Genomic DNA, 24,719 nt, shown 5'->3' with positions numbered 1-24,719 from the left:
TGGTGGTGGTGGACATGATGGTGGTGGATGTGATGGTGGTGGATGTGGTGGTGGTGGATGTGGTGGTGGTAATGGTGGTGGACGTGGTGGTGGTGGATGTGGTGGTGGTGGACGTGGTGGTGGACGTGGTGGTGGACATAGTGGTGGATGTGGTGGATGTGGTGGTGGTGGACGTGGTGGACATGGTGGACATGGTGGACATGGTGGTGGTGGACATGGTGGTGGTGGATGTGGTGGTGGACGTGGTGTTGGTGAACGTAGTGGTGGTGGACGTGGTGGTGGTTGGTGTGGGAGGGTTAAAATCTGAAGCACTCCAGAGGCGATGAGAATCGCTTTTACAGAAAGTCAATGAGACAGGTATAATCTTTCAAAGATATCCGTAGTTTATTCGTGGATTTATTTTTCCGTATTACTTCATATGAAACGTAAATGTTCAATCCTTGTAAATACAGTCCGATTAAATCATAGGACAGTTCATCACATGTGTTGATGCTAATTACACTTTGAAACGAGCAAAAGCTCTTCATCAGGGAGGATTTTCTGGGAAGTAAAACAACTGAAATACGTGTCTGAATCCAAGAAGACAGATTGCGAGCAAGACAAAAACATTCAACTGTAGCAAAATGCTACGTCTGGGGTGAAGGAAACAAACCTACAGCAGTAAAAGACTCTAGGAGAAGGTGCTGAGTAGGGCGCCCCGTTTTGCGCGAAGCGTGTGGGTGAAAATACTGAATCTAAAAATACCCGAGTGAATTCACGTGTTCCGAGGCATTTATGTGCGGAAAACAGGAGAAAAAGAAATGTGCTTAGGACACACAAATGTGAGGGTTAAGAACTTGAATGGATCTGTGACACTAATCAGTGAGTGAGCTCAAAACAAAGAGAAGGAATCTTGCTGAAAAAAGCAAATGTGTCTTTAGCTGTGTGACACGGACAAAAAAAAGTGACCTATGGACGTGGAAACAAGCATTATTAAAATGTAGCCTAGCCTAGCAAGAAACAGTGCGGCAATCGGTGCAAGTGATGCCGCACATTAAACCTGCTGGTTACCGAGTTAAATACGGGTGACCGAAAGTGATCGGTGAAAACACAGTGCTCTGAACAAGTGAATATGTAAGAGTTAGCGCGGTTATAAAGTTCAGAGAAATATGGCCGTCGGGCATACCTTAGTGCTTGAAGCTCACATTGCCGAAGCCAACCATGTCGGTGTTTAGTAAACGCCGTTGGGAGTGAAGTTAGCGGTGTGGTGACTACAAGAAGTACTTCAAGACCCGGAATGCAGCCCCGGGGTCACAAAAAGTAGAAAACAGACAACGCGCTGCCGCGGCGTCTAAGAAGAAAGTGAGAGCTGTGGGGAAACTTTAAGAGCATAAACGCGGCCGTGAAATGGGAGCCGCGAGCGTGGAAAAAAAATTTGACACAAAAGAATGCATGTGCCACGAGCGCTGTGAGGGAGCTAGGCAAGCATGCCAGCATTCACGAGCAGATGGTCCTGTTTACCTATGGACGTGGAAACAAGCATTAGTAAAATGTAACCTAGCCTAACAAGAAACAGCGCGGCAATCAGTGCAAGTGATGCCGCACATTAAACCTGCTGGTTAATGAGTTAAATACGGGTGAACGAAAGTTATCGGTGAAAACACAGTGCTCTGAACAAGTGAATATGTAAGAGTTAGCGCGGTTAACAAGTTTTGAAAAGGGCCTTCCACCACGCAGCTGCATTTTTAGTATTGTTGGAACCGTTTGAGCTACAAACAAAAAATATTGTTGTTAAAATATGCAGACGATGTTGTAAATGCGGAAAATCTATAATTATGCGAAAATCACACGACCGCACAATGGTATAATTTCCGTAGCCTTGCTTTTAGCCTACATGTATCATTCGGGCAAGTTCAACGGACTTAGGAACACATACTTCCCCAGAAAGATACTACGACTCGTGCTAGAAACAAAAACTTAACAGAAATATTGAAAGAATACTCAGTATATTATACTACAGTATACTAATTATAATGGTATACCACATGAACAGGAGAACAGTAATGGAATTAGTAATACGAATAATGACCATAATAAAACAGTACCCAGCACAGCTCTGCGATGCACACTAATGGCGGCACGGCGCTGTAAACATCTCAACATAGAACTCAATTGTAACTTTGAAAGTAACCCGCATCACGGTGACAGTGACAACAGGAATAACGCTGACACTCACAATAATCACATTAATAGGTATCATACAGTGTGTAGTGATGCGGTGCTTATATTTAATAACCAGTTTAGGCCGAGCCGTGGTGATATGTTATGTGCAAGGGAGTTATTGGGAGGGGGAGGGGGGCGGGAGTGTGTGCAGGAGGAAAGAGACAACCTGAGAGGAGAGAGGCAAGATAACGGACAGAGCCAGACTGTTGTGCTCAATAATAACACGGAACTTGAAAAACGGGTTTGTGGGAAAGTAGGAAAAGTAGAAGGTTGGAAGGGAAAGGAAAATGCAGCGGGGAGGTGAAAAAAGTAACAAAAGGGAAAGAAGCGAGGAGAGCGAGAGAGTACATATAGAAGGGAAGGAAAACCTCGAAGACTTTGGATAAAAGGTGAACAACAGAGAAGGAAGGAGGTGAGGAAATGCACTGGGAGTGAAGGAAACAGTGGGAGGAAGGAAGGAAATGGCGAAAGACGGAGTCAAGCTAGGGAGGTGAGAAAAGAGAACGAGGTGAAAAGACGAGTGAGAGAATAATCTAGAAATAAGGAAACAACCCAAGACAGAGAGAAGGAAGGGGGTTGAGTAGAGTGGGGAAAAGGGCAAGAAGGGCTGGGGTGAAAGGCCAACGCGAGAGAGGGGCGGGAGGTAAGAGATGAGTGAAGAGAGAAAGTAGGGCTCGCAGAACAGAGGGTGGTAGAAGGAAGTTTCCAGAGGAAAAGATATTAGAAATGGCAGGAGGTGAGAGAAAAGAGACCTTGGTAGAAGGAGGGAATATGGGAAAGAGGAGCTCAGTGGAAGTCGGGGAAATGAGGGTAGATTGGGGTAGATACAACTATGGAAAGACGGAAAAGGATGAGGGAAATGGGGGGCAAGGAATGAGCATGTGAATGAAAGAAGAGTGTGTAAAGAGTTAGCAGGGTGAAGGAGTAGAGATGGGAAGAAAGAGTGATGGAAGTAAATCAGGAAATGAAGGAACCAGTTATGGATTTAATATCACAATTGGATGTATGAATTGAAGCCTATAGTGCTGGTGGGGGGTGGGGTGTAGCGCCTTGATGCCTGGAAAGGGCTTGAACTATTAAAAAGTGAAGAGACAGCTTGTGAAAGGCAAAGGCGTCCGAGAGGTAGAATGCGAGAGCGCCATGGCACGAACTTCAGGATGTTAGGGAAACAAGCTCTCGGCATTGCTGGGTGGGCGGGGGAGCAGCAGCCTGTGGTGTGAGAGACAAATGTTGGTGTGCGAGGCTTCCTTTCAAGTCGGGTGGGGGAGCAGGGGAGCCAGCAAGTGGGTGGGAATAGCTCTCGGCATTGCTGGGTGGGCGGGGGAGCAGCATCCTGTGGTGTGAGAGACAAATGTTGGAGTGCAAGGCTTCCTTTCAAGTCGGGTGGGGGAGCAGGGGAGCCAGCAAGTGGGAGGGAATGACAGACCAAGCGCGCGCTGGTGAAGCGTCACGCTTCAATACTTAACATGCATTGTGAGAAATCCGCTTGTTTAAGAGAGTGTGGTCACATGTAATAGGTTCAGAGCAATAAATTGCTCGACCTAAAAACGGTGGAGCAGGAGTAAGACTAGCAGGGGTGAGAGAGTTTTGTGAAGTAAAACATTGGAAATGCAAGCCCTCTAATTAACAGAAACAATACAGATTTTTACACATATGCATGCTATTTGTAAACACCTGTGAAGTACTTACTTGTGGCTCCAAGAAGACTGACGTCAAGCCACGCAGCTACTTTGAAGTTATTGGTTTCTTTGTGCCCGTGAAGCACACGATTTTAAGAATACCTGCAAAGTACTTTGGTGCGGCCTTAACACCAAGCCAAGCTGGCACAGCTTTCCTAGCCCCTATCACAGTTACGTTGGAAAAAAAACCTGAACTACATTAATGTCCCTAAGCAGGGAGTCACAGCTGCACAGGGAAAAACAGGTACAGCCCCATAATAATAATGATGAAATATAAAATGTGTGCTTACAGTGTGCGCTACAGTACAGTGTGCAGCAGCGAAGTGTGCCACACTGAGGAGAGCGTTCGCTGCTATTGCTCTACCAAGGCTTGTGTGCACTAACATTAACATTTGGGCAAAATACATGGCGTTGCTTTAGGCCTGATAATGGTGTTGCTTTGGGCCTGATAATGGTGTTGCTTTGGGCCTGGTAATGGCAGTGCTTTGGGCCTAATATTTAAAGGCCATTGCGGTTGCCAGGTTTGTCCGTCGTATTGGGCTTCCTGAAAAAAAGCGAGGAATGCTGGCTCTGCTGGTATCATAGGAAGAGAGCAGCCTCGGCAGGGTCACCAAAGGAGTAAATGAAGGACCATTTACAGCTCCGGGTTGGGAAGGGAAGACTTGCCTTGCCACGCCGGTAAAATATATGGAGCCCACTTAATTACTTTTTGATTCCAGTGGGCTGGTTTTTTACTTATCGACCTGGACAAGATGAAAGGCTATACTGGCTCCTTCGGTATTGAATCATGTGACACTAAGATGCACTAGCATTCTAGCAGCATGTACAGTAACTCTAAAGTATCCTAGCATATAAGATACGGCTGGATGAAGTGTTCGCATCTAACATGGGGCAGCTTCAGATATCTGCACCAATAGCTATTTTATGGGGAAAGACGGGCATTTTACAGCATATGCTAATGAATATTTACAAAATAAAAACAAACAACAAATAAAAGTGTTCAAACCCAAAATAATAGACAATAAAAATATGTGCATTTAAGAGCCCAGGAGTGAGTGACTGCCAAGGGCATTCTTCACACCGCTACCACACAAGAGGGTGGGTGCATTTAAAGGGGAGCTGCATGTTTTGGGACAACTCAAGCACAACCGAGCTAAGGAAGCACAAAGCTATTTGTCGTGCAGCAGTCTCTGCATAACCTTGATCCAAAGCAAAGGGTATTTAGTCACTGTTTTCTGCCGGCTTCCGGCACTGATGTGAGAGTAAATTCACACAATGTTTATACTTTAAAAGCCTGTGAAGTACTTAGCTGCGGCTCCAGAAAGACGGACACAAAGCCACGGAGCTACTTTGAGGTGATTTGTTTTTGTGTACATATAAAGCATACAATATCAAGAGCACCTGGGTGCAGCTTTAATACCAAGCAGCAAGTTTAAATGTAATCTCTTAAAAGACGACCAGCACACACTAAACAGCTCTAATTAAAAAAAAGTGTGTCCCTCATCCTTTTCCGTCTTTCCATAGTTGTATCTACCCCAATCTACCCTCATTTCCCCGACTTCCACTGAGCTCCTCTTTCCCATATTCCCTCCTTCTACCAAGGTCTCTTTTCTCTCACCTCCTGCCATTTTGGCCTAGAATGCAAGTGATCTGCAGGGGCTGTAAATTTTTGCATTTCATGAACATCACCCGCTTAGCAAAATACAAAAAGAGCATAGCATAAAAATAAAATGTAATCCAAAATAATAATACCAAGCGGACCAAAACTAGGCAACATCTGGAAATATATATAAATGATAACCCGATATTCACACAGTTGGTAGGGGGAAAACCTTTGACAGTCTTTACGCATTGCACTGAACATTAAAACTGATTGCTTTTGCTGGCGAGAAAGTGTTGCTTACAGTTGTAAGTTATAATTACAATAAAATTAAGAAAAAGACACATATAGCAATCTCAAATTTTAGCAGCTATATGCAGACAATTTTGAACAAAAGCGCCTCCTGAGTTGGGCTTATCTCGAGGAAGCGCATTCCTCAAAGGCTCCGTGAAAACTAGCTGAAACGCGACAATAAGCCCCCAGTAACAACAGGATGTTTATGGGCTGTTACCAGAGCTTTTATACACATTAAACCAGGAAAAATTAGAAGTTGATCCCAAAGACTATTTAAACCTATGCACAAGACAAAAAATATATAAAACACACACTGATTTGCAGCAAGCAAAATAACCTACAAAGTTACATGCAGATTTAATGGTTAAAAAGAAACAACGCGATTAAGATGGCACATCCTTTTTAGCCCCGGTCACAAAGTAATGTTGGAGAATAAAACGTGAATTAGGTGAAAGTTCCCCTTAGCAGCAGACAATCACAACTACACGGGGAAATAGAGGATATATAAAATATGTGCATGGAGCGCACGTTCTACCTAGGTGCTCTAGGCACTTTAGTGCGTTGAGGAAAGATACAAGGGCTGTAAAAAAAGCTACGAAGGTTCTGGTGTTATTGTAAGGTGGATGAGAGTTATACTTCCCTTACTGCAGCGGCTCTAGTGGAGAGTCTTAGTGGCACCATTAAAGTATAGTGTACACGGGTCAGTCATTAAACCACAAAAAAGCAGAAACTGATCCCAAAGACTGTTCCAACTATAACTGCTGTTCTTAAAGTAAAATACCGCACTGGCAGGGTTCAAGGGGCCCGGTGCCACTGCACCTACTGCACCAACGGTAGGTACGCCCTTGCTCGGCAGTCCTGGCAGCCGTCTCTTCGGTAGCGTAAATGGCGTCTATTTTAAGAGAACATGGGAATCTTCAGGTCACGCACTTTCAGTAAAACACAGTCGGTTCTCGAGCTGCTCTGGGCCCGTGGTGGGGTGAGATGCGCCTGGGGCCTACTCGAGGACTGACCTTGCCCTGGCGCTGAAGGAATGCAGCCGGCCTTAAGAGGCACTTCACAGTGAGATTTTTTTCCATTTCTCGCAGAGAACAGGCTGGGCTGGGCAAAGCCTGCAAATAAAGCGCCCTCTCCCATCCCTGTGAATTTCACCTTCCCTGTGTGAGTGGGCTGGGCGCCAAGAGGCGCTCCCCGCTGTCCTCTTTATGCTTTTACTTCCCGAGGCAGGAGGCAGCTGCAGGGCTTTCTGTTCCCGCTGTTCAGGTCCACTTTCGGCGCGGCCATGAGTGATTTGCCGACCTCAGTAGAGGAGAGCAGCGCGCCCCCAGGAGGTGAGTGTGTGCGCGTGCCCTTGTGCTAGTCCCAGTGAAAAGGTCCGTCAGTGAATGCCGTGACGTCACTACCGTTCTCAAAGCCCACTCTCTGACAGTGTGGAGATCTGTCTGATGTCAGTGGGCGTCGGCTGATGAGGATGTATTGATTGGGTGAAGAGGACAGAAAGTGATTATAAATTCAACAGGAGGAACAAGCCGTGAGTGTGCACTCTCCCGAACTTCCGGTGTCGGGATGTGCACGCTCACGGCTGTCGTGGGGCGGGACTTCCGTCTTATGCGCCCACGGAGTGGATGGCCGGCCCAGAGGAGCGGTGGCAGCAGAAGTCAGGAGTGGCGGTTGAGGCTGCTGATGCGGTAAGGTAAGTGGGGCTTAGTCGTGGGGGTGTGTGTCTGTGTGTGCGTGTCTACGTGTGTGTGTGTGTGTGTGTGTGTGTGCGTGTGTGTGTGTGTGTGCTTCCGTGAGTGTAGCTGTGTGTGCGCACGTGAATGAGAGAGGCTGACGCTGTGATTGTGGAATGTAGAGCAAAAGATGTGCACGTCTGGGGGGGCGGGGGGGCTGGGCATGCGCGTCCACGATGTGAAATCGACGCGCGTGCCCAGCTCTGTCTCGCTTGAGAGCCGACTCCACGACAATAGGTCGAGAGAGCTCGACCTAAAAAAGGGGCTAATGGAGGAAAAATGCAAAAGAAGGGAAAAAAGAAGAATACAAAGAAGCAAAGTTAGAAGGAAAAAAGAAAGCAGGAAATAAGAAGGTTTGTAAGGAGTGAAAGAAAAATGGAAAGAAGAAAAGAAAAATAGAAATAAAAAAGAAAAGATATGAAACGAAAGCAAAACAAATATAAGGGAATTTTCCTGGGGGGAACAATTGCCGGTGAGCTTCCTTGAATGTGTAGGGATCGCAGGCTTCGCAGACTCACTCAGAGGCAGCTACATAGTACAAAGTGCCATCCGTTACCTCACACATCATAGACACTCACTTTCGTTGAAAAGTTTCCTCTGCTTTCTTCCAGCTGAGCTGAATCTCATGGAGTTTATTCTTCAATTCCTTTATACTAGAATAATAAAAGCACAAATTAAGAACAGAGCACAGTATTGTGATCACTACTTGTCTCCCCATGCCCAAATATTGCAGACCACTCCATGGCTTATTACTACAGACCACTAAACAAATCAGTTACTGCAGGCCACTCCCGCCAGATACCTCCAAGCGTGACCACTGCAGGTACTTAATGTCAGTCGGTGCGTCACTCTGCTCTGGGTCACTGAGACTCAATGCATGCCAAGCCTTGCGGCTAACTCCTGACGGGCTCAGGCACATCAGGTTGTTCTGTGTATTCTCTTACTTCCTGCACTCAGTTATAATACAAGATTAAGGGTTTTGACCCCGATAATTAAAGCTTACATTTGCTCCAGAGAAAGTATCGACTTTTAGTGAATGCAATCTGATTTTGCGAACCTAATTCGTGTACATATACCTCGGTTAACAAAATACCAAATAGCAGAGGGTTGCAGAATGACATGCCTAATTAATATTAACAAGGTAGGCTCAAATTTGCTACCCCCTGGGATTGACTACAATCACAGGGATTGTGGCCTACAAGGGACGGCAGACCACCAACCCTATGACTGCTTTATAAAAGGGATTTTAAAGCAGCCCAGTTTCTTTAAAGAGTCCAGGCTGCTCTAAAAAGAAAAAAGTTTTCTGTTTGGAAAACTTCAGTGAGACCAGGCAGTGGTCCCACAGACCACTGCCTACTTCCCCTCAAGAGACGACACTGATTTCCATTGGGGAAGGGGTGTAGCTTAGTCTCTGAGATATGGGGTGTATATTCATTTTCTAAAAATCAAAAGGGGTGGGGTGGAGGGGCGAGATGATCAAGGTTTGAGATGGACTGTTCCCATGAGGAGCAGGGTCAGTACTGATATCATTAAGCGGGCCTCTGTAGTGGCCCAGTGGCCGAAAAACAATGGTTTGGAATGTGTCTGTAGCGATTGCCAATGGTTACACTATTTGCAGGCATTCATCCCATGACTTATACGTGTTTGCTTGCCAGAAGTATGGCTGGAAACCTGACACTAGTGCAGCTTCCCAAACCTACTATTGCAATGTCTGTGGATTCCAAAAAGTAGTACAATTACACCCACTCCAATAGAACTTCTGTGGGTGCAGATTTACTACCTTTTTAGTAAACCAGTCACAATATATATTTAAGTTTCTGCTCCTAAACAGTAACAAGTTAAAAGCACTAAGGGAAATGAGAACAATGAGAAAAAGTGATCACTGGTATAACTGGTGACCTCTTCTCACAAGGAGGCAATCATTTGTGGCACGCACTTTAAGAATATACAGGGTGAAGATATGAGTGTGCTCTGAATTGGGAGTGCTGCCCCACCACTGAGAATAAGAAGTATTGTGGTTTCAATGTAGGAGGATGTTACAATTTGCATTCCGAAGATACTGGAAGGTAAAGGTATTCTCCTTCCGGAAGCATTAGAAGCACTTCCTGGAGGGTCACCATGTGACAGGATTGTTGTCCAGGTACTTGTTTAACTCTCTGAGGTCCAGAATTGGTCCCGATTGTCCTGTTATCTTCCTTAATTCAAACGAAGCTGGAGCAGAAGTCCTTGGCCTTTGTGGGATTTTGGGACAACCCCCATTGCTCATTTCAGGAGAAAGAGAAGAATCTCATGTTACAGTTACCACAAGTGTAAAAAGTGTTTCTTCTTGCGTGGGTGATTTGGTATTTTTGAAAAATATCCAACGCTCAGCAGTAACAGGTTATGGACTCCCAAGCAAGAGTGTATGGGGACATTTTCTCGTCAATCGGATAGGTTTAGGATGGCAGGAGGGGCAGTTCAGAAGATGTTGTCTTCTAGTTGTCCTGAGTGCATGAATAGTAGCCTTGTCTTCACTGTCTGATGGTTACAAAGCCCTGGTCATAGCTACATTGTCAGAAGAAATAGAACGGTTGCCCTTGACTTCTGTACTGTGTGAAGCAGCTTCTGAAAGCCTGTGGTTGTCTGGAGCCATGAAAGGGAGATGAACCAAGGTGCCTAGACAGCAAAGCTTCAAGGGACAGTTCAGTTTCTGAATCTATGTTTTTCATTTTGTAGGACATCGTCCATGTTTTTCCAAATATTGTTTGCCCACCAAAGGCCATGTCTAAAATTTCTAATTGGGCCTGCAGGCTGAAGGCTGTGGAACATAACCAATCTTGTCTTTGTATGACAAAGGACACTGCCAGTTAGCAGAAGAGCTGTGCTGGATTATGGATTGCCACACGTTTGATGGCCACCAAAGCAGTGGCCCCTCCTTAATTAGGCTTTGGCCTCCTCTCATCTGTCTTCTGGGATCAAGTTTATCAGTGACAAGATGTCATGCCACCTTTAGCTGCCTTAATGGCCACGATGACCAAGGCATTCACTGCTTTTATTTTAGTTGCCATTATAGAGCTAACCACGACCCCAGGTTAATCATCCTTTGAATGTGTGTTAGGTGGTGCTGAAGCTGGCGTGATAGGATTTTGTGATCGCCTTTGTGCTCCTGCCACAGTGAGGGAATCTGGTTTAGGATAGCCCGTCAAACAGAGTGAGGCCAAACCAGGGAAGGAGCACTACTGCCTGCACAGTCTCTGGTATCTAAATTAGTTTAATGTGCCCTGACCATAGAAAGGATGAGAACAACTGGGGGTTGGGCCCACTGGGAAAGAGGGTAGGTCGGGCCACTGTAAAATGCAACAAAATGGGGGTTTTACCTATGCCTCTATTACGAATATCACAATGAATGCTAGATTTGGGTAAACCAAAATTTATTAGTCTATCCAGACATTTAAGTCTTTTAAGTTCATTCAATTTTGAATTTTTCAGTTATTTTAGTATAGACAGAACAAAGAACATCATCAACTTCATGTACTACCATATAGTGCCGCATTGCAAAGTTATTCAAAAACTAATCATGAAACTTTTACAATGATGAAAACATTACCCCACAAATGACAATAACATATATAAACAATTACAATATCAAAGTGCTCTTAATTACAGTGAAAACATGGAACTGTTACTCAATAATACAGTCTGAATCCTGAATGTCAAACCATCTCTTGAACAGAAAAAATGTAAAGAGTATTACTACCCAATACAAAGTGCATCTACTTCTATGCAAATCAAAACAGGTTCTGCATAAATCACCGGCATTAAATGTCAAAGAGTAAAAAGATTAAAGAGTAAAAAGTAGGCCTCCGTTTAGGGCAGAAGGAATCAGAAAATTGGTGCGCTCTGCACTACAACGCGGTCAGGCTAACACGCGTTTGTACTGCTTGTATATTTTTACAGAAATCGAATTCACTTGAAAATCAATAGCGGAAAAGAACAAGGGGAGACGTCTTCAGGAAAGAAAGACGAAGGTAGGCTTCCGTTCAAGGCAGAAGGAATTAGATAATTGGTGCGCTTTGCGCGACAACGCGGTCAGGCTAACACGCGTTTGTACTGCTTGTATATTTCCACAGAAATTGAGTTCTCTCGAAAATCAATAGCGGAAGTGAACCCCACCTGGGTGCATGCTAAGTAAGTCAGTCTCGTAATTGTTCATAATGCACAATTTAAACACACTATGTGCGAGCTTGACAACGGATATTTACACTGTTGCAGAACATGTGATCCGCTTGAAGACTGTCTATCGGTGGCTGGAAAGTAGAAGCGCCGCCCGTGTGAAAACGCGAAAGGTAAAATATCGCCATTCTTGGCCTCTGTTTTAGTTTTCCTTACTAGCAGAGACTTTTATTAAATAATATCACTTTGTTGCAGTGAGTACCCACGGCCTAGACCACAGTTCACTTTAAGTGCAGCCCTGGAACTTGAAATTACCAGGTATGCTGCACCTTGTTTATTGGAGAAATTCTATTGTAAATAAATAATGGATGGAGGACTAGATAGATAAAGTTTATCTTGTTCTTTTGTATTTCATAAATAGTTTCCATGGACCAGACTGACAGCCCTGATGAGAGTCTCTTGATTTATCTACGGGACTTGAAACGCGTCAGGCATCTTTTTACTCTTTGACATTTAATGCCGGTGATTTATGCAGAACCTGTTTTGATTTGCATAGAAGTAGATGCACTTTGTATTGGGTTGTAATACTCTTTACATTTTTTCTGTTCAAGAGATGGTTTGACATTCAGGATTCAGACTGTATTATTGAGTAACAGTTCCATGTTTTCACTGTAATTAAGAGCACTTTGATATTGTAATTGTTTATATATGTTATTGTCATTTGTGGAGTAATGTTTTCATCATTGTAAAAGTTTCATGATTTGTTTTTGAATAACTTTGCAATGCGGCACTATATGGTAGTACATGAAGTTGATGATGTTCTTTGTTCTGTCTATACTAAAATAACTGAAAAATTCAAAATTGAATGAACTTAAAAGACTTAAATGTCTGGATAGACTAATAAATTTTGGTTTACCCAAATCTAGCATTCATTGTGATATTCGTAATAGAGGCATAGGTAAAACCCCCATTTTGTTGCACTGACCATAGAAAGAGCAGAATAGGAAGTAACCTTTTGACTATAAGGTGTTGCATTTTGAAGTATTAGAGAAGGTATTGCTGCTTTACTGATGCTGCAGGAAGACTAACTTGTTTTAGTTGCCCTTTCAAAGAGCACATGGAAGCAGCATATGCCATCAGGAGGGAAGTCCGGCTTGTATGGTTACTTATCTCCCTCCTTGGGTAAGATGTAATCTTCCCATTCGTGTTCATAGTCTTCTTTTTCCCCTTCTTGCAGCTCACCCTCTTCATTTCTGAGAACTGGTCCCAATCAGATATATCATGTTCGCCCATGTCCATATGTGTTGGTGGAACAGGATGTTGTGTTGGTGTAGCTGCAGGATTGTGCAGAAGAGGTGTATGTATACAACATCAGGGGAGATAGAGGAGATGAAAGTGGTGTCAGTACTTGTGGAGAATGTGGCAGCAGAGACTGATGACCTACAGACTGTTGAAAATCAGCCTCTTGAAACTGTTCATCATTTGTTGCAACGTTGTCATGAGGCATCAAGGACCATGGAATGGCAAATACATTTCATACACAAATGTATGAGGTTGCTGGCCATATTCTTGAGTCTTCCTTTCCTGCATAAGGCTCCTCCTCAAATTCCAATACATTGCGCACTATGAGTCGCACAGGACTATTCGCCACGTCTAAGGCATTCTCCTGCTCACTGAACCCCAAAATCTGAGTAGGCACTTGTGATGTCAGATTCAATGGAGAGGAAAAAAATCAATGGATAAGAAATTTCCCTCATCGAGGAGGTGGCAGTCAGCAATTGGTCTTGGTGGGAAGAAGCGCCATTGACTTTCTCTTCATCAATGGTTGTTGGTGCTCATCTGTGATAAGATCCTCACCAGCGTTGATGTCATCGATGACTTGTAGGTGACCTTATTGGTGTCTATGAAGCCTACACTACAAGTTTCAATAGAGGAGTGGTCATCTTCTTCGTTGATAACTAGAAAGGCTTTTTCATCAACGGTGAGGATAACAGGCCTGAAAGAGCTGTAATGGAGCTGGATTTTTAAACGTTTTTATGGAGGTTGTTCTGTTAATAATTTTTTTAGTGTTTCCTGTAGAGTATGCGCATGCTAAAAAAACTGAGGTAATGGTTGTAGGCACGAGGACTGATCTCTGGGGTGATGCATGGTGGCCCCCTGAACTGGGCGCAACTCCTATTCCAGTCTCAGAGGTAAAAAACTTGGGGGTTTGGCTAGATCCTGCCCTCAGTTTCTGTGCCCACACTAAGAAAGTGGCGGCCACTTGTTTTGGCATATTACGAGGACTGAGACCTATTCTGAGGTTCTTTGACGCCCCCACTAGGCAGCTGGTTATACAGGCATCCATATTATCTCGGCTCGATTACGCCAGTTCGCTCCTGTTGGGGGCTAACCAGGCGGAAATTGCCCGGATGCAACGTGTTCAGAACGCCGCAGCCAGAGCACTGGTAGGCCTACCGAGGTTCTGCTCTGCGGAAAAAAACATCCGTTCTTTGCACTGGCTGCCTATGGCACAGAGGATCCATTTTAAGACCTTGTGCATAGCTTTCAAGATTCTTAAGCTGGCCTCTCCTCAGATCCTCGATAATCTTCTGGTGCCATATGTGCCTACGCGCTCTCTCAGATCCGCGGGTCAAAACCTGGCGGTGGTCCCTCGGTTCAGGCTGTGTAGGGCGGGAGGTCGATCTTTTCGAGTTTTGGCCGCAAGATTGTGGAACTCTCTTCCGTCACACATTCGGGAACTTGATGAGCTTCGGAAGTTTAGGAGGGCGATTAAAATGCACCTGTTCCCTCATCCATCTTAGTTCTCTGTGCCGTGTTTCCGCTGTCTTTGCTCTGCGTGGTTGTGTTTGTGTACTCTGTCTGAAGCGCCGGGACGCCCCTTTGCTGGGGCAGCTGTGCGCTATAGAAGTGTTATTAACATAACATAACATAACATGCAGTGAATTTAGGTGAAAAGTCTAGCTCTGGAAACTCCATATGTTTCCTTTTTTAGTCCGTATTCATGAAAGTGCTTGGAGAGGCACTTCACATGGGATTATCCCTAGGAAGGCATCACCTTCGGAACAGGGGAGTTTCAGTTTCTGCAGCAGGTAAAGTGTCATCCTCTTTTCCCTATTCTTCAGGGTCTTGGAAGGAAAGGTTTAACAAATATTGCAGCAAGATGCCTTTTACGTTGGATGAATACACCGATTATGAGGGTCATCAGTGTAGGCTTTATTCTGGCCACAGTTAGTGCAAGAATTAAGTAGGGAGTTCTTTCTCTTGTCACTCATGGTGGTTGTAGGTAACAGGAAAAACAGCCTCCCAGCCTAGAAATTGGAGCTTTTCCTCAAACCCCCCCAACCTCCCCCAAAAAACAACTTGGAGTATGCTGAAAGCTGAAGTTAGGGCTGCGGAAGTCCACAGCAGACCACAAATGTATGCGAATGAGGTCAAAAACAGGTTAACGCAAGTCTCCTCTCGTGAACACCATCACACATGACATGCAGTAGAAATCTGAGCTATCTTGGCTCTCTATTGGGCGTAAGGGAGCAAAGCACTTCCAACTACCAGCCTGAAGTTTTGACAGTTTCAAATGAGGTACATGTGTAGCATATCGGGGTTGATTTAGAACTTCTTCATTCTTAATAAAGCGATTACGCTACAATCTGAAAGTCTCTGTGCGATATGCCCCACAGGGTGAAAAAACATCCCAAACAGACTCACTAAGAGGAGTGAGACATGGATGTATCTTAGCCCCGTTCTTGTTTTTGTTTGATATAAATGGAATACCTGAACATCTAACAAGGCTAGGTAAGGGCTTGCCAAGAATAAACGCAATTGATATCAATCCTCCTATACGCAAATGATGCAGTGTTAATTATTCGTACGGCAAATTAACTACAGGTTCAATTGTATTATAATGTGGACTTTATGCAGGACTTGGAACGAAAAGTGAATCATTCAAAGTCCTACATAATGACATGTGGGCCTTCGAATACTAAAACAAAGCGCTATAAAATGGGAGGGGAACATCCCTTAAAAAGACAAACGATTTTAATTATTTAGGGATAATATTTAGATCTTCCCTCTCGTGAATATCCCTCCTTTTAATGAAAACTCAATTTGGCAGGAATATTGAAGCCATCTTCCGCTTTGTTCTGAAATAAAAAAAATGAGCCAATAGCTGAGCTGATACCCTTTTACAAAACAAAATGCATTTTGGCAACCCTCTATGGTGTGGGGGTGTAGGGCTCACTCAAACGTATGGAAAATGGCCTTACACGTTGGCTGCTTTCTATCCCAAAAAATTCTGGCAACTTTGTCTGTCATGAGGAGCTGGGCTTGCCTTTTATGGAGGACCAGATAGGAGTGGCTCCATTTCTTCTGGCAGAATACAGACATGTATGCATGACTGTTTGTCTTTAGATAACGTAAATAAAATATCTTCACTTGCCTACTTAAAATCTTCCTTTGAAAAATTAGGTTTCTGACACAAAAATTAAAATACACAAAACCTAGGTATAAACCCTAAAGTGATTGTAAAACAATGTTTTAATGAGGCCCGTTTAGATGAAAGATTACAGAGGGCGCAGAAAATGAAGTCTGCTGAGACTTATTTACAAATATCAGCTGATATAAACATATGCATTACAAGTTCTATTAATCGATCTTATCTTACGTTTTTTAGATTGAATCTAATTCATTTTAAGGGTGCCTTTCCAATGCAATGTATCTGGCAGCATGAATTACTTTCTTGCCATTGCAACAATATAGCGAAACAAAGCACATGCCACTTTTGCTGTTGTGCACACTATACTCCAGCCCAAGAGCCTCCTTCTACGGCTCCTGAGCTTTGTAAGGCAAATATTAGACTTTTTCTGATAGCCTTGTAGCATTTACAAAATCTGCCTTCATAAGACATATGTTACCGCAGTTCCAAATGTTATCAAGAGTGCTTTAGATATTAGAAAACAGTATGAATCAATAAGCCCTTAATGAAGGTATTAGATGGATTTTATGCACAAATTATAAATATTTATATATGCCTTAAATGAGATTCAAAATTATATCTTTAGGTTTTGTTTTAGATTATGAGGAATGTTTGCAGATAATCTAATTATTTCTTGTTTATATTATGTGCCACATCTGATAATAAATATTTCATACCCATGTAAGCATACTATATATATATAACAAAATGTATTATTGTATTTGACGGAAACATGGCTTACCAATGATTCAGAACCGGATTTGGTTCAGGCCATTCCCCACGGGTACCAGATATCTCGCACCGACCGTAAAACAGGGAAGGGAGGGGGTTTAGCTATTATCTTTCGGGACACTTTTTAGTGTCGCAGTTCTTGTCATCCTATTCCGGACTGCGAAAGTGTCTCTTTTGCTATAGATTTCTCCCCTATTAATACGTTCTCGGGTGTACTTGTATACCGGCCTCCGGGACCCCTGGGGAATTTCAGCCCCAATCTCCCGTCAATACTTGCCTGCCTCTCAACCACACCAGCCAATTTCACCCTGTTGGGTGATCTTAACATCCATTTTGACGACCCCACTAATACTATTGCGGGTCATCTGCTGGCTAGTCTTGCGGCGCTACAGTTAACTCAACTAGTGACTAATCCAACTCACCTAAAAGGTCACCTCCTTGATCCTATTTTTAGCAACTGCTCAGAACTAGTTGTCCATACCCCCTGCCCAGTCCCATGGTCGGACAATCACCTGATCCCTTTCACTTGGACGGTCCCTAAATCACGTCCACCGGCACAAGCCCATCCCGCTAAACGTAGAAATTGGTCTAAACTGCTGTTGGAGGACTTGAGGTCGACCCTGGTGAACACCAGACCTCCTGACAACCCAGATCCTACCTCAGCTAACGAGGATTTTAACTGCTGGATCTCCAATTCCTTAGACATGGTTCTTCCCTTGAGCACCGTGGACCCTAAGCGAAGTGCCAAGACGGCTCCCTGGTACTCCCCTGCACTTCGGGAATTAAAAACCAAGTGCAAACGTCTTGAAAGAAAATGGAGACTAGATTTCTCTCTTGTTAGCAAAAGCAATTACAGACTCATGCTTAGAGCATATAAAAGGGAGATTAAAACGGCCCAATCGGCCTTTTTCGCTGGAAAAATCAACACAGCGGCATCTAAACCTAAAGAAATCTACAGGATAGCAAAATCCCTTCTAGAGCGCCCAGAGCAGTTGTCAGACCCAAGCAACGCACAAGTCCGCTGTAATGATCTAGCAGAATTTTTTCTCGGAAAAAATTCAAATCATTTACTCTGCTTTCCCGTCCCCTTCCCCTACTGTCCAACTCTCATATACCCTGCCCTCCGTCACTCATCATACAGTCACCATACAAGCCTTTCCGCCACTCAATCCTAGCCTCTTAAACTCCATAGTTCCTCAGGTCAAATCAGGCTCGCCCAAGGACCCAGCTACCTCTCGGTCACTGCAAATGGTCAATTACATCATTCTTCCCACAGTGCTTAACCTACTGAATTCCTCGCTAGGGTTCCACCACCCTGGAAACGTGCGATGGTCAGGGCTCTTTTAAAAAAACCTAATCTCGACCAGTCCGAGCTAAAAAACTACAGGCCCATTTCTTTGCTTCCTTGGATGAGCAAAGTTTTGGAAAAACACGCTAATGCCACTTTGGTAGATTTCATCGAATCCAACCATCTACTCGATGTTTCCCAAACTGGCTTCCGTCCCAGGCACGGAAGAGAAACCGCGCTATTGGCAGTGACGGAGGAGGCACGAAAGATCTTGGACCAGGGAGGATCAGCGGCCATAATCCTCCTGGACCTCAGTGCCGCTTTCGACACTGTCAACCACAGCACACTTCTTTCACGGCTTTCTGATATTGGGATTGCGGGCACGGACATTTCTTGGCTTGAATCGTTTCTCACTGACCGCTCATTTCAGGTGTTTGAGGGCTCTGCCATCTCCCCAAGCAAATCTCTTCCTTGCGGTGTCCCTCAGGGCTCATCCTTGAGCCCCACATTGTTTAATGTCTACATGGGGCCACTAGCTGAGGTAGTTCGTCCATTTGGCATCAAAATAATAACATAGGCGGACGACACCCAGCTGGTGGTTTCCCTCAACCAACATGACACAAACCCAGACAACCTTAGGACCTGCTTGGAAGAAGTCTCAAACTGGATGACACCATCATACCTGAAACTGAACGGTGACAAAACCGAGTTAATGTTTTTAGGCAATCCCTCCCCATTGGCTCTTAGCTCGTTCTGGCCCCCTTCTTTGGGTGCGCCTCCCTTACCCAGGGAAAAAATCAAGAGTCTGGGCATATGGCTCGATAAAACCCTGAGCTTTAATGCCCAAGCCACCAAACTTTCGGCAACCTGCTTTGGCCTTCTTAGGCTAATCCAGAAGATCCTTCCCTTACTACCTTTTGAAGCAAGGAAAATAATGGTTCAGGGTCTAATCCTTTCTAGATTGGATTTTGGAAACGCCCTGTACCTAGGTGCTCCCCAACTCACCCTTCACATTCTCCAGGTGGCGCAGAACGCTGCAGCCCGGACTCTTCTTCAAATTCCCAGGCGTCTTTCAATAAAGGCCGGTCTGTGTACTTTACACTGGCTACCAGTTAGGCGCAGAATCGAGTTTAAGGCCCTCTGCATTTCCCACCAAGCCTTCTGGAAAACTGGGCCCCTCATAAACCATCCTCTGATTACCCCTCACAAACCGGCAAGACACCTCAGGTCATCTTTTTCTTCACTGGCCACAGTCCCTAGGATTAAAAAATCCAGAAGTGGAGGCCGTTCTTTTTTTTATAATGCCCCCAAACTTTGGAATTCCCTCCCCCTCAACCTACGTTCAGAATCTAACCTACTCCGTTTTCGCAAACAGTTAAAAACTTTACTATTCTCCTACCCTGACTAAACTTCCCTGTTTCCAGCTTGCAGAGTCTGTAGCGCTGGGACGCCACCATGCTTTATAAATTTTCATTTCATTTCATGAGGAAATATTTTAAATGCGTTTATCGCAAAAGGCAAACAAAAATGTATTAACTGAACTGAACTGAGGTGGATGTGCAAGTAAACAAACACGGTTGTGTGGGCCACAGCCATTGTAACACGGTTTACTGCTATTTTGAAATGACCGGCAATTCCCAGCCTGATGACAGAGAATGATTCAAACATGCAAACATAAGAAAGATCTAATATTGGAGTTTTAAAATTTTTTTTTTTACCAGAGGTGACCTAATGAAAACTGAGAAACTCTCATTCTCTAATTATAAGTGCTTATCAGGATAATTAAGTAGTCTGGAGAAGTCCTAAAGATGATTTTATCCATCAGGTACTGCATTTTAAAGAAAGCAACAAGAAACTAAAACCCTATGAGCTATCTCCTGACAAAATGTTTCCTGTGAAGACCTTTCACCAACCTCACCAGAGCATTTTGAGACACTTGAAGGCAGTGAAAGCATACTTGGGCAGGCCAACTAAAAGTATTTGACCATAGTCTGACCCGAAATTAGTAAGCAACACCTGCAATAAATAGTCTGTGGAATCAATGATCAATTACATTTATTTTTCATTTTACATATTCAAATGTAGCCCTGTCCTTCATGCTGCAGAAAATATTATTGCCTAGCCCTTTGAGAGAACTATGGCTAGTGCTATCTTGGCAGGCCCAGGAGGATGACCTCTATTGTACCTCCATTCATCTGAAGCTAGATTTATAGAACCAAGTTATTTACTCTAATAAAAGGGCCCACCAATATGCCACACTGAAGAAGTGAGTCGTTATAGCAATGTAGACTTGGTTGTAATCGGCACAGAAAGGACACTGCTCTCCAATACTTCAGACTGACTTAGAAAAGAGATACATAAAACATGAGTAGGGATAGGTGAGTAAGGGGTTCATATGGGATGTCGCGGGGCAGTTGTGAAGGTAGACTAGATGGTGTCATTGAATTAAAGCAGTAGACTAACTCACAGAAAGAGTAATCAGCAGTATCAAAAGCTGTGGATAGCTCTACATATACTATTTATTTATCATACTTTTCAGACAATTTATTAGACAAACAAACCGTGCATCCTTCACAGCCGCTATGTCCTTCAGCTCCCATTCCTGATGCTTTATCACTTTGTCAAGCTCCATGTTGGCAGCTTCTGCAGTCTGCAGGGATTCAGCAGTTTTTATCCCAGTTTCTCTTAATACATCAAGTTCCTTGGTCAACAACTTTACCTTTACAAAGAAGGGTGCAAAATGAAAAGGACACAATTTATCCCCTAGATCTCCGGTGATTGGGCACATATTAGGCTCTTGAGATTGAGCTCAGGAACCACCCCACTCCCAACACATTTAGCTTGATTTTTCTCATCTGTCCTATCAAAACAGTTCCACTTCTTAAAGGAAAGTCACAAGCCTTCCTTGCTATTCAATTTGGGACGATACTACCACAGGATAAATGGAGAGAAAGTTAAACTAAGCATAGACAGGATGTCCCCTCCACTTTCAATCATGGAATAAATGACAGAATATATGTGTATTAAAAACAAATCAAGAGCAAACAAAAAAACGTAATCATAGATGACTCCATGGACCATTAAAAGAACAATTAGGATTTTTTTATTGTGCAAAACTAGGTAGAAAGTGAAAGCATACAACCAAATTATGCCATCTATAAACGTCTTATTCATGGTCATTCCAATATGGCAACTTTGTGAGTCCCTCGCTAGAATCCTAACTGAAGATCAACATCACAATGAATAAAATATCCTCAGAAATTCCAGAGATTTTGATGCATAGTCCATGACCGCCTTAGATTTATATCTTTTTTGAAGTGCAATAGCCCCTCATTCTGGCAAGGCTCTGATTTCTGGTGCTCGGTATCCCAAATTTAGGGCTTTGACCAATTTTTTTTTAAGACGATGCAGGCTACAAGGGGATGCCAGGGCAGAGTGATTAAGTTAAGACGGAACGTAATCAAATTTTGTTGTCTTTTGATAGGTTAACTGCCTCTGACAATAGCATGTTTCATATGCACTACTAGACGTTTCAGGAATGTGACCAACGAAGGACCTGTGTTCAATTAATTATGTGTTATTTAAATAATAACTGGCTATTAATGTAGAAATCATTTGGATTTCTGTGCAATGTCGATAGTGGGAAGCGCCCTTAAAGGTTCTGCCATTGCTAACAGTTTTGGCTGAAGTGAAAGTGAACTACGTGATTAATAAAAAGCACACATTTGTTTGAGGCTTGAGTTTTAGGTGTGCATCATGCTTTCATAATTAAAAGAGTGTGAGGCAGGACCTGAAGCAGTAAATGTTGTCAGCCAGTGAAAACCTGCAACAGTTGAGCATTGTCAGCGTACTGGTGGATTGGGCTTGCTAGTCAACTAGCGATACCCACAGAGGTTCCATAAAGCAGTTGCGAATTTCAGTCACTCTGAATCTATTCCCATGTTACTAAGTGGTACTTAATTTCCTACTAACCAGGTGTGTTCAGCCTCAGGCAATGATCTCTCAAGACCTATGGAGAGGAATCAACTGTGACCAGTCTGTGAGAGACTCGTACCCCCTGAACTCATTCCTTGAGAAAGCCTGAAAATGGGCATGAATTAAGAAAGCTCTTGGCACCATCTGTAGCCATTGCAGATAATAATGGGCCAGAGGGAGTGGCATGGTTCATTTTCATATGAGCAGAGGAAACACATTCATGAGGTATATTAGCCTCTGAAACAACAGGGTGGATGTTGGAGACCTTGATGGAAAGCTAGCAGTGGATTCTTTCAGTGCTTCCACATTCTCTGGTGCATGCTGAACAGCAGGAGGTGGCTTTGCTGTTAGCTATTCTCCTTTCCAAACTGGGCAAACACTAGGTACAATATCTATTCCAGGAAGAGAGGGAAAAAAGAAAGAGACAACACCCAAGAAAGCAGAAGCATCCAGATAAGCCCAAGCTTATCCCATGTCTAAAGAAACATTATCTATACATGGTGGTTGGTGGCATGTAGGGAAAGGTTCACTGCACAAGGGGACACTTTAAATGGATCCCTTAACAAAATCCTTAAAGTAACAGCGTCTTTTGAAAGCGCTTTCTCAGCTTTGGCCAGTAAAGTAATCCCAACAAGGTGGGAAGAAGGGGGTTGTGATCTCAACAATACTGCACGCTCTGGCCCAAGTGATTAAGTTGAGTTAAAGTCAGAGTCCGAATTTTATGGACATAGTTTCGGAGAAGAGTGGAACTGAGGTTTCATTGGAGGTGCTACATATTTATGGCTCCATTCCAAACGGCAAGGGGCTAGCATTTAATTGAGAAGGAAGAGCACTGACCTGTCGAAACTGAACTAAAGATCACGCACCTGATGAATAGCAGGGTCCCAGGTTACATCTTTTTATTGGGCACTTCTACCTGCAGATTCCTCACCATTTGAATACCTACAGGCACCAGACTGGATCCAGAAACTTTGCAATAGCTCAACTGTGCAGTAGGTGGTGCTGATTCTGTCCTGGCGTCGATTCCCTTTATACACACCCTTCAACGTGGACCTGGAGATGCTCTCTCTGATCATTTTCTGAAATTTTCCAAGTTCTGCCTGTGGTGCTTGGGGGACGAAGCACTACTCCAAGTTGTGTGATAAATGCAGCTTCATACAAACCAAGAAAATAAAGGAGGTGGAAGGTAAACTTTTTTAGGTGTGGATATGGGACTAGGTTCAGGCTCAAGTTATTTGGGGCAGAGGGCAGGCTAAACTTGTCTTTGCACTCTCCACTGTCTTCTAAGGAGAAGAAAAGGGAGGTTGAGGGTCCGGAAGGGGAGATTGCGGTATGATGAGCTTATAGCGGGCGAATTTGAAAGTTTCTAATCCTCGCCATACACTGCGGAGATGAAGTGACGGCACTGAACTATGTTACGGGGCCCCATTGACTCCACTCACAGACTTAGAAGTGTCCAAAATGGACGTTGATATTAGTCCCGAGGAGGTACTCTGTGCTATTCAAAAACGTCCTATTGGATGGCTGTGGCCTGGTCGAGCACCAAGATGGTGGCCTGACCATGAAGCTCCCAAGCAACCACTCTGCTAATGCTGCAAACAGACACATTTGCGTGACAAGCTAAGCCCTTGAGAGTAGCGTCGGCGGGCTCAGGTCCACAGGCATGCGGGGAGAGTTGCGGGGGCGGTTAGAGAGCCTAGAATGATGCAAAGAGGCTGCCTCACGATTGCGGTCTGACGCGGCCCTCGGAGGCCCCCGACGCGGGCAAATCTGAGGCCGCGGTCACAGAGAATCACCGAGAGTAGCCGCAGGATTCAATCTAGCCCGGGGAGTCGCGGCCTCAGCGGACGCGGTCGTGAGGGACCAACACCTGTCTATTCCTGAACCAGGAGGCTGTGGCGAGTTCTGCGCTGGGATGCAGGGCCCCCTCTCCTCATAGATTACATATGCGCTGGAGATGAGAGGGAGGGGTGTGCTACATGGTTTGCGGGCGGCCCAGAACAGCAGCCCGCCCAATATTAGGAGGAGCAATGGACAATTATGGTGGTCCCTCGGGGAATGGTTTGCTCATGGCCCCATGCTTCCTTTTCATTGCAGACTTAAAAGCTGACCGCAGCGTGACACAGGAGAAGAGCGGCTAAGTATGTAAATGGCACTGCAGATGTGGCGAGGTGGCTGAGAAATCTACTGCTCGCACCCGGAAATATGATCAATGGGGCAGAGGGGTCATTGTTGGCTCCCCCCCCCCCCAGCCCCCCCAGCCCCCAGCCCCCCCCCCCCCCCCCCCCCCCGGCATTGCGCCTCACACTATTGACTGGTTGGAAGCATTTGCAACCTACCTCGCCACAGCGTACAATTGGTCAGCATGGGTCAGGGTGACCCTAAACAACGGCAGCTCACCTTTGAGGCCTCCAAGACCCCAAGGAAGGAGGGCGGAGATGAAGCGCTGCATGATGATGCCCCTGAGCACGCCGATCCCCCGGGAGCTGGTGGCGTGGTGTCGGAGCCGCCATTATGGCTGAGCTTTGTGCTGGATGGGGGCTTGGGGGGGGGCAGCCGACCGCAGGGAGGTCCCTCCCCCCGGGCTGAT

The 24,719-nt window shown here is 44.6% G+C and overlaps 1 protein-coding gene across 1 annotated transcript in view; it reads right to left on the bottom strand.

The window, feature by feature from the left end:
* The window catches only part of CCDC57 (coiled-coil domain containing 57), an 821,470-nt gene that overhangs the window by 573,983 nt on the left and 222,768 nt on the right, over positions 1–24,719 (bottom strand). The window contains exons 5-6 of the mRNA XM_078653761.1: positions 20,716–20,873; positions 8,087–8,161 (exon numbers count right to left, since the gene is read on the bottom strand). Coding sequence (XP_078509887.1) covers positions 8,087–8,161; positions 20,716–20,873 — 233 coding nt within the window. The remainder of the gene's footprint in view (positions 1–8,086; positions 8,162–20,715; positions 20,874–24,719) is intronic.

This window comes from Lissotriton helveticus, chromosome 7, assembly GCF_964261635.1.
Source record: "Lissotriton helveticus chromosome 7, aLisHel1.1, whole genome shotgun sequence".
In the NCBI taxonomy this organism is placed as follows: domain Eukaryota; kingdom Metazoa; phylum Chordata; class Amphibia; order Caudata; family Salamandridae; genus Lissotriton; species Lissotriton helveticus.
This window is presented reverse-complemented; position numbering and strand designations above follow the sequence as displayed.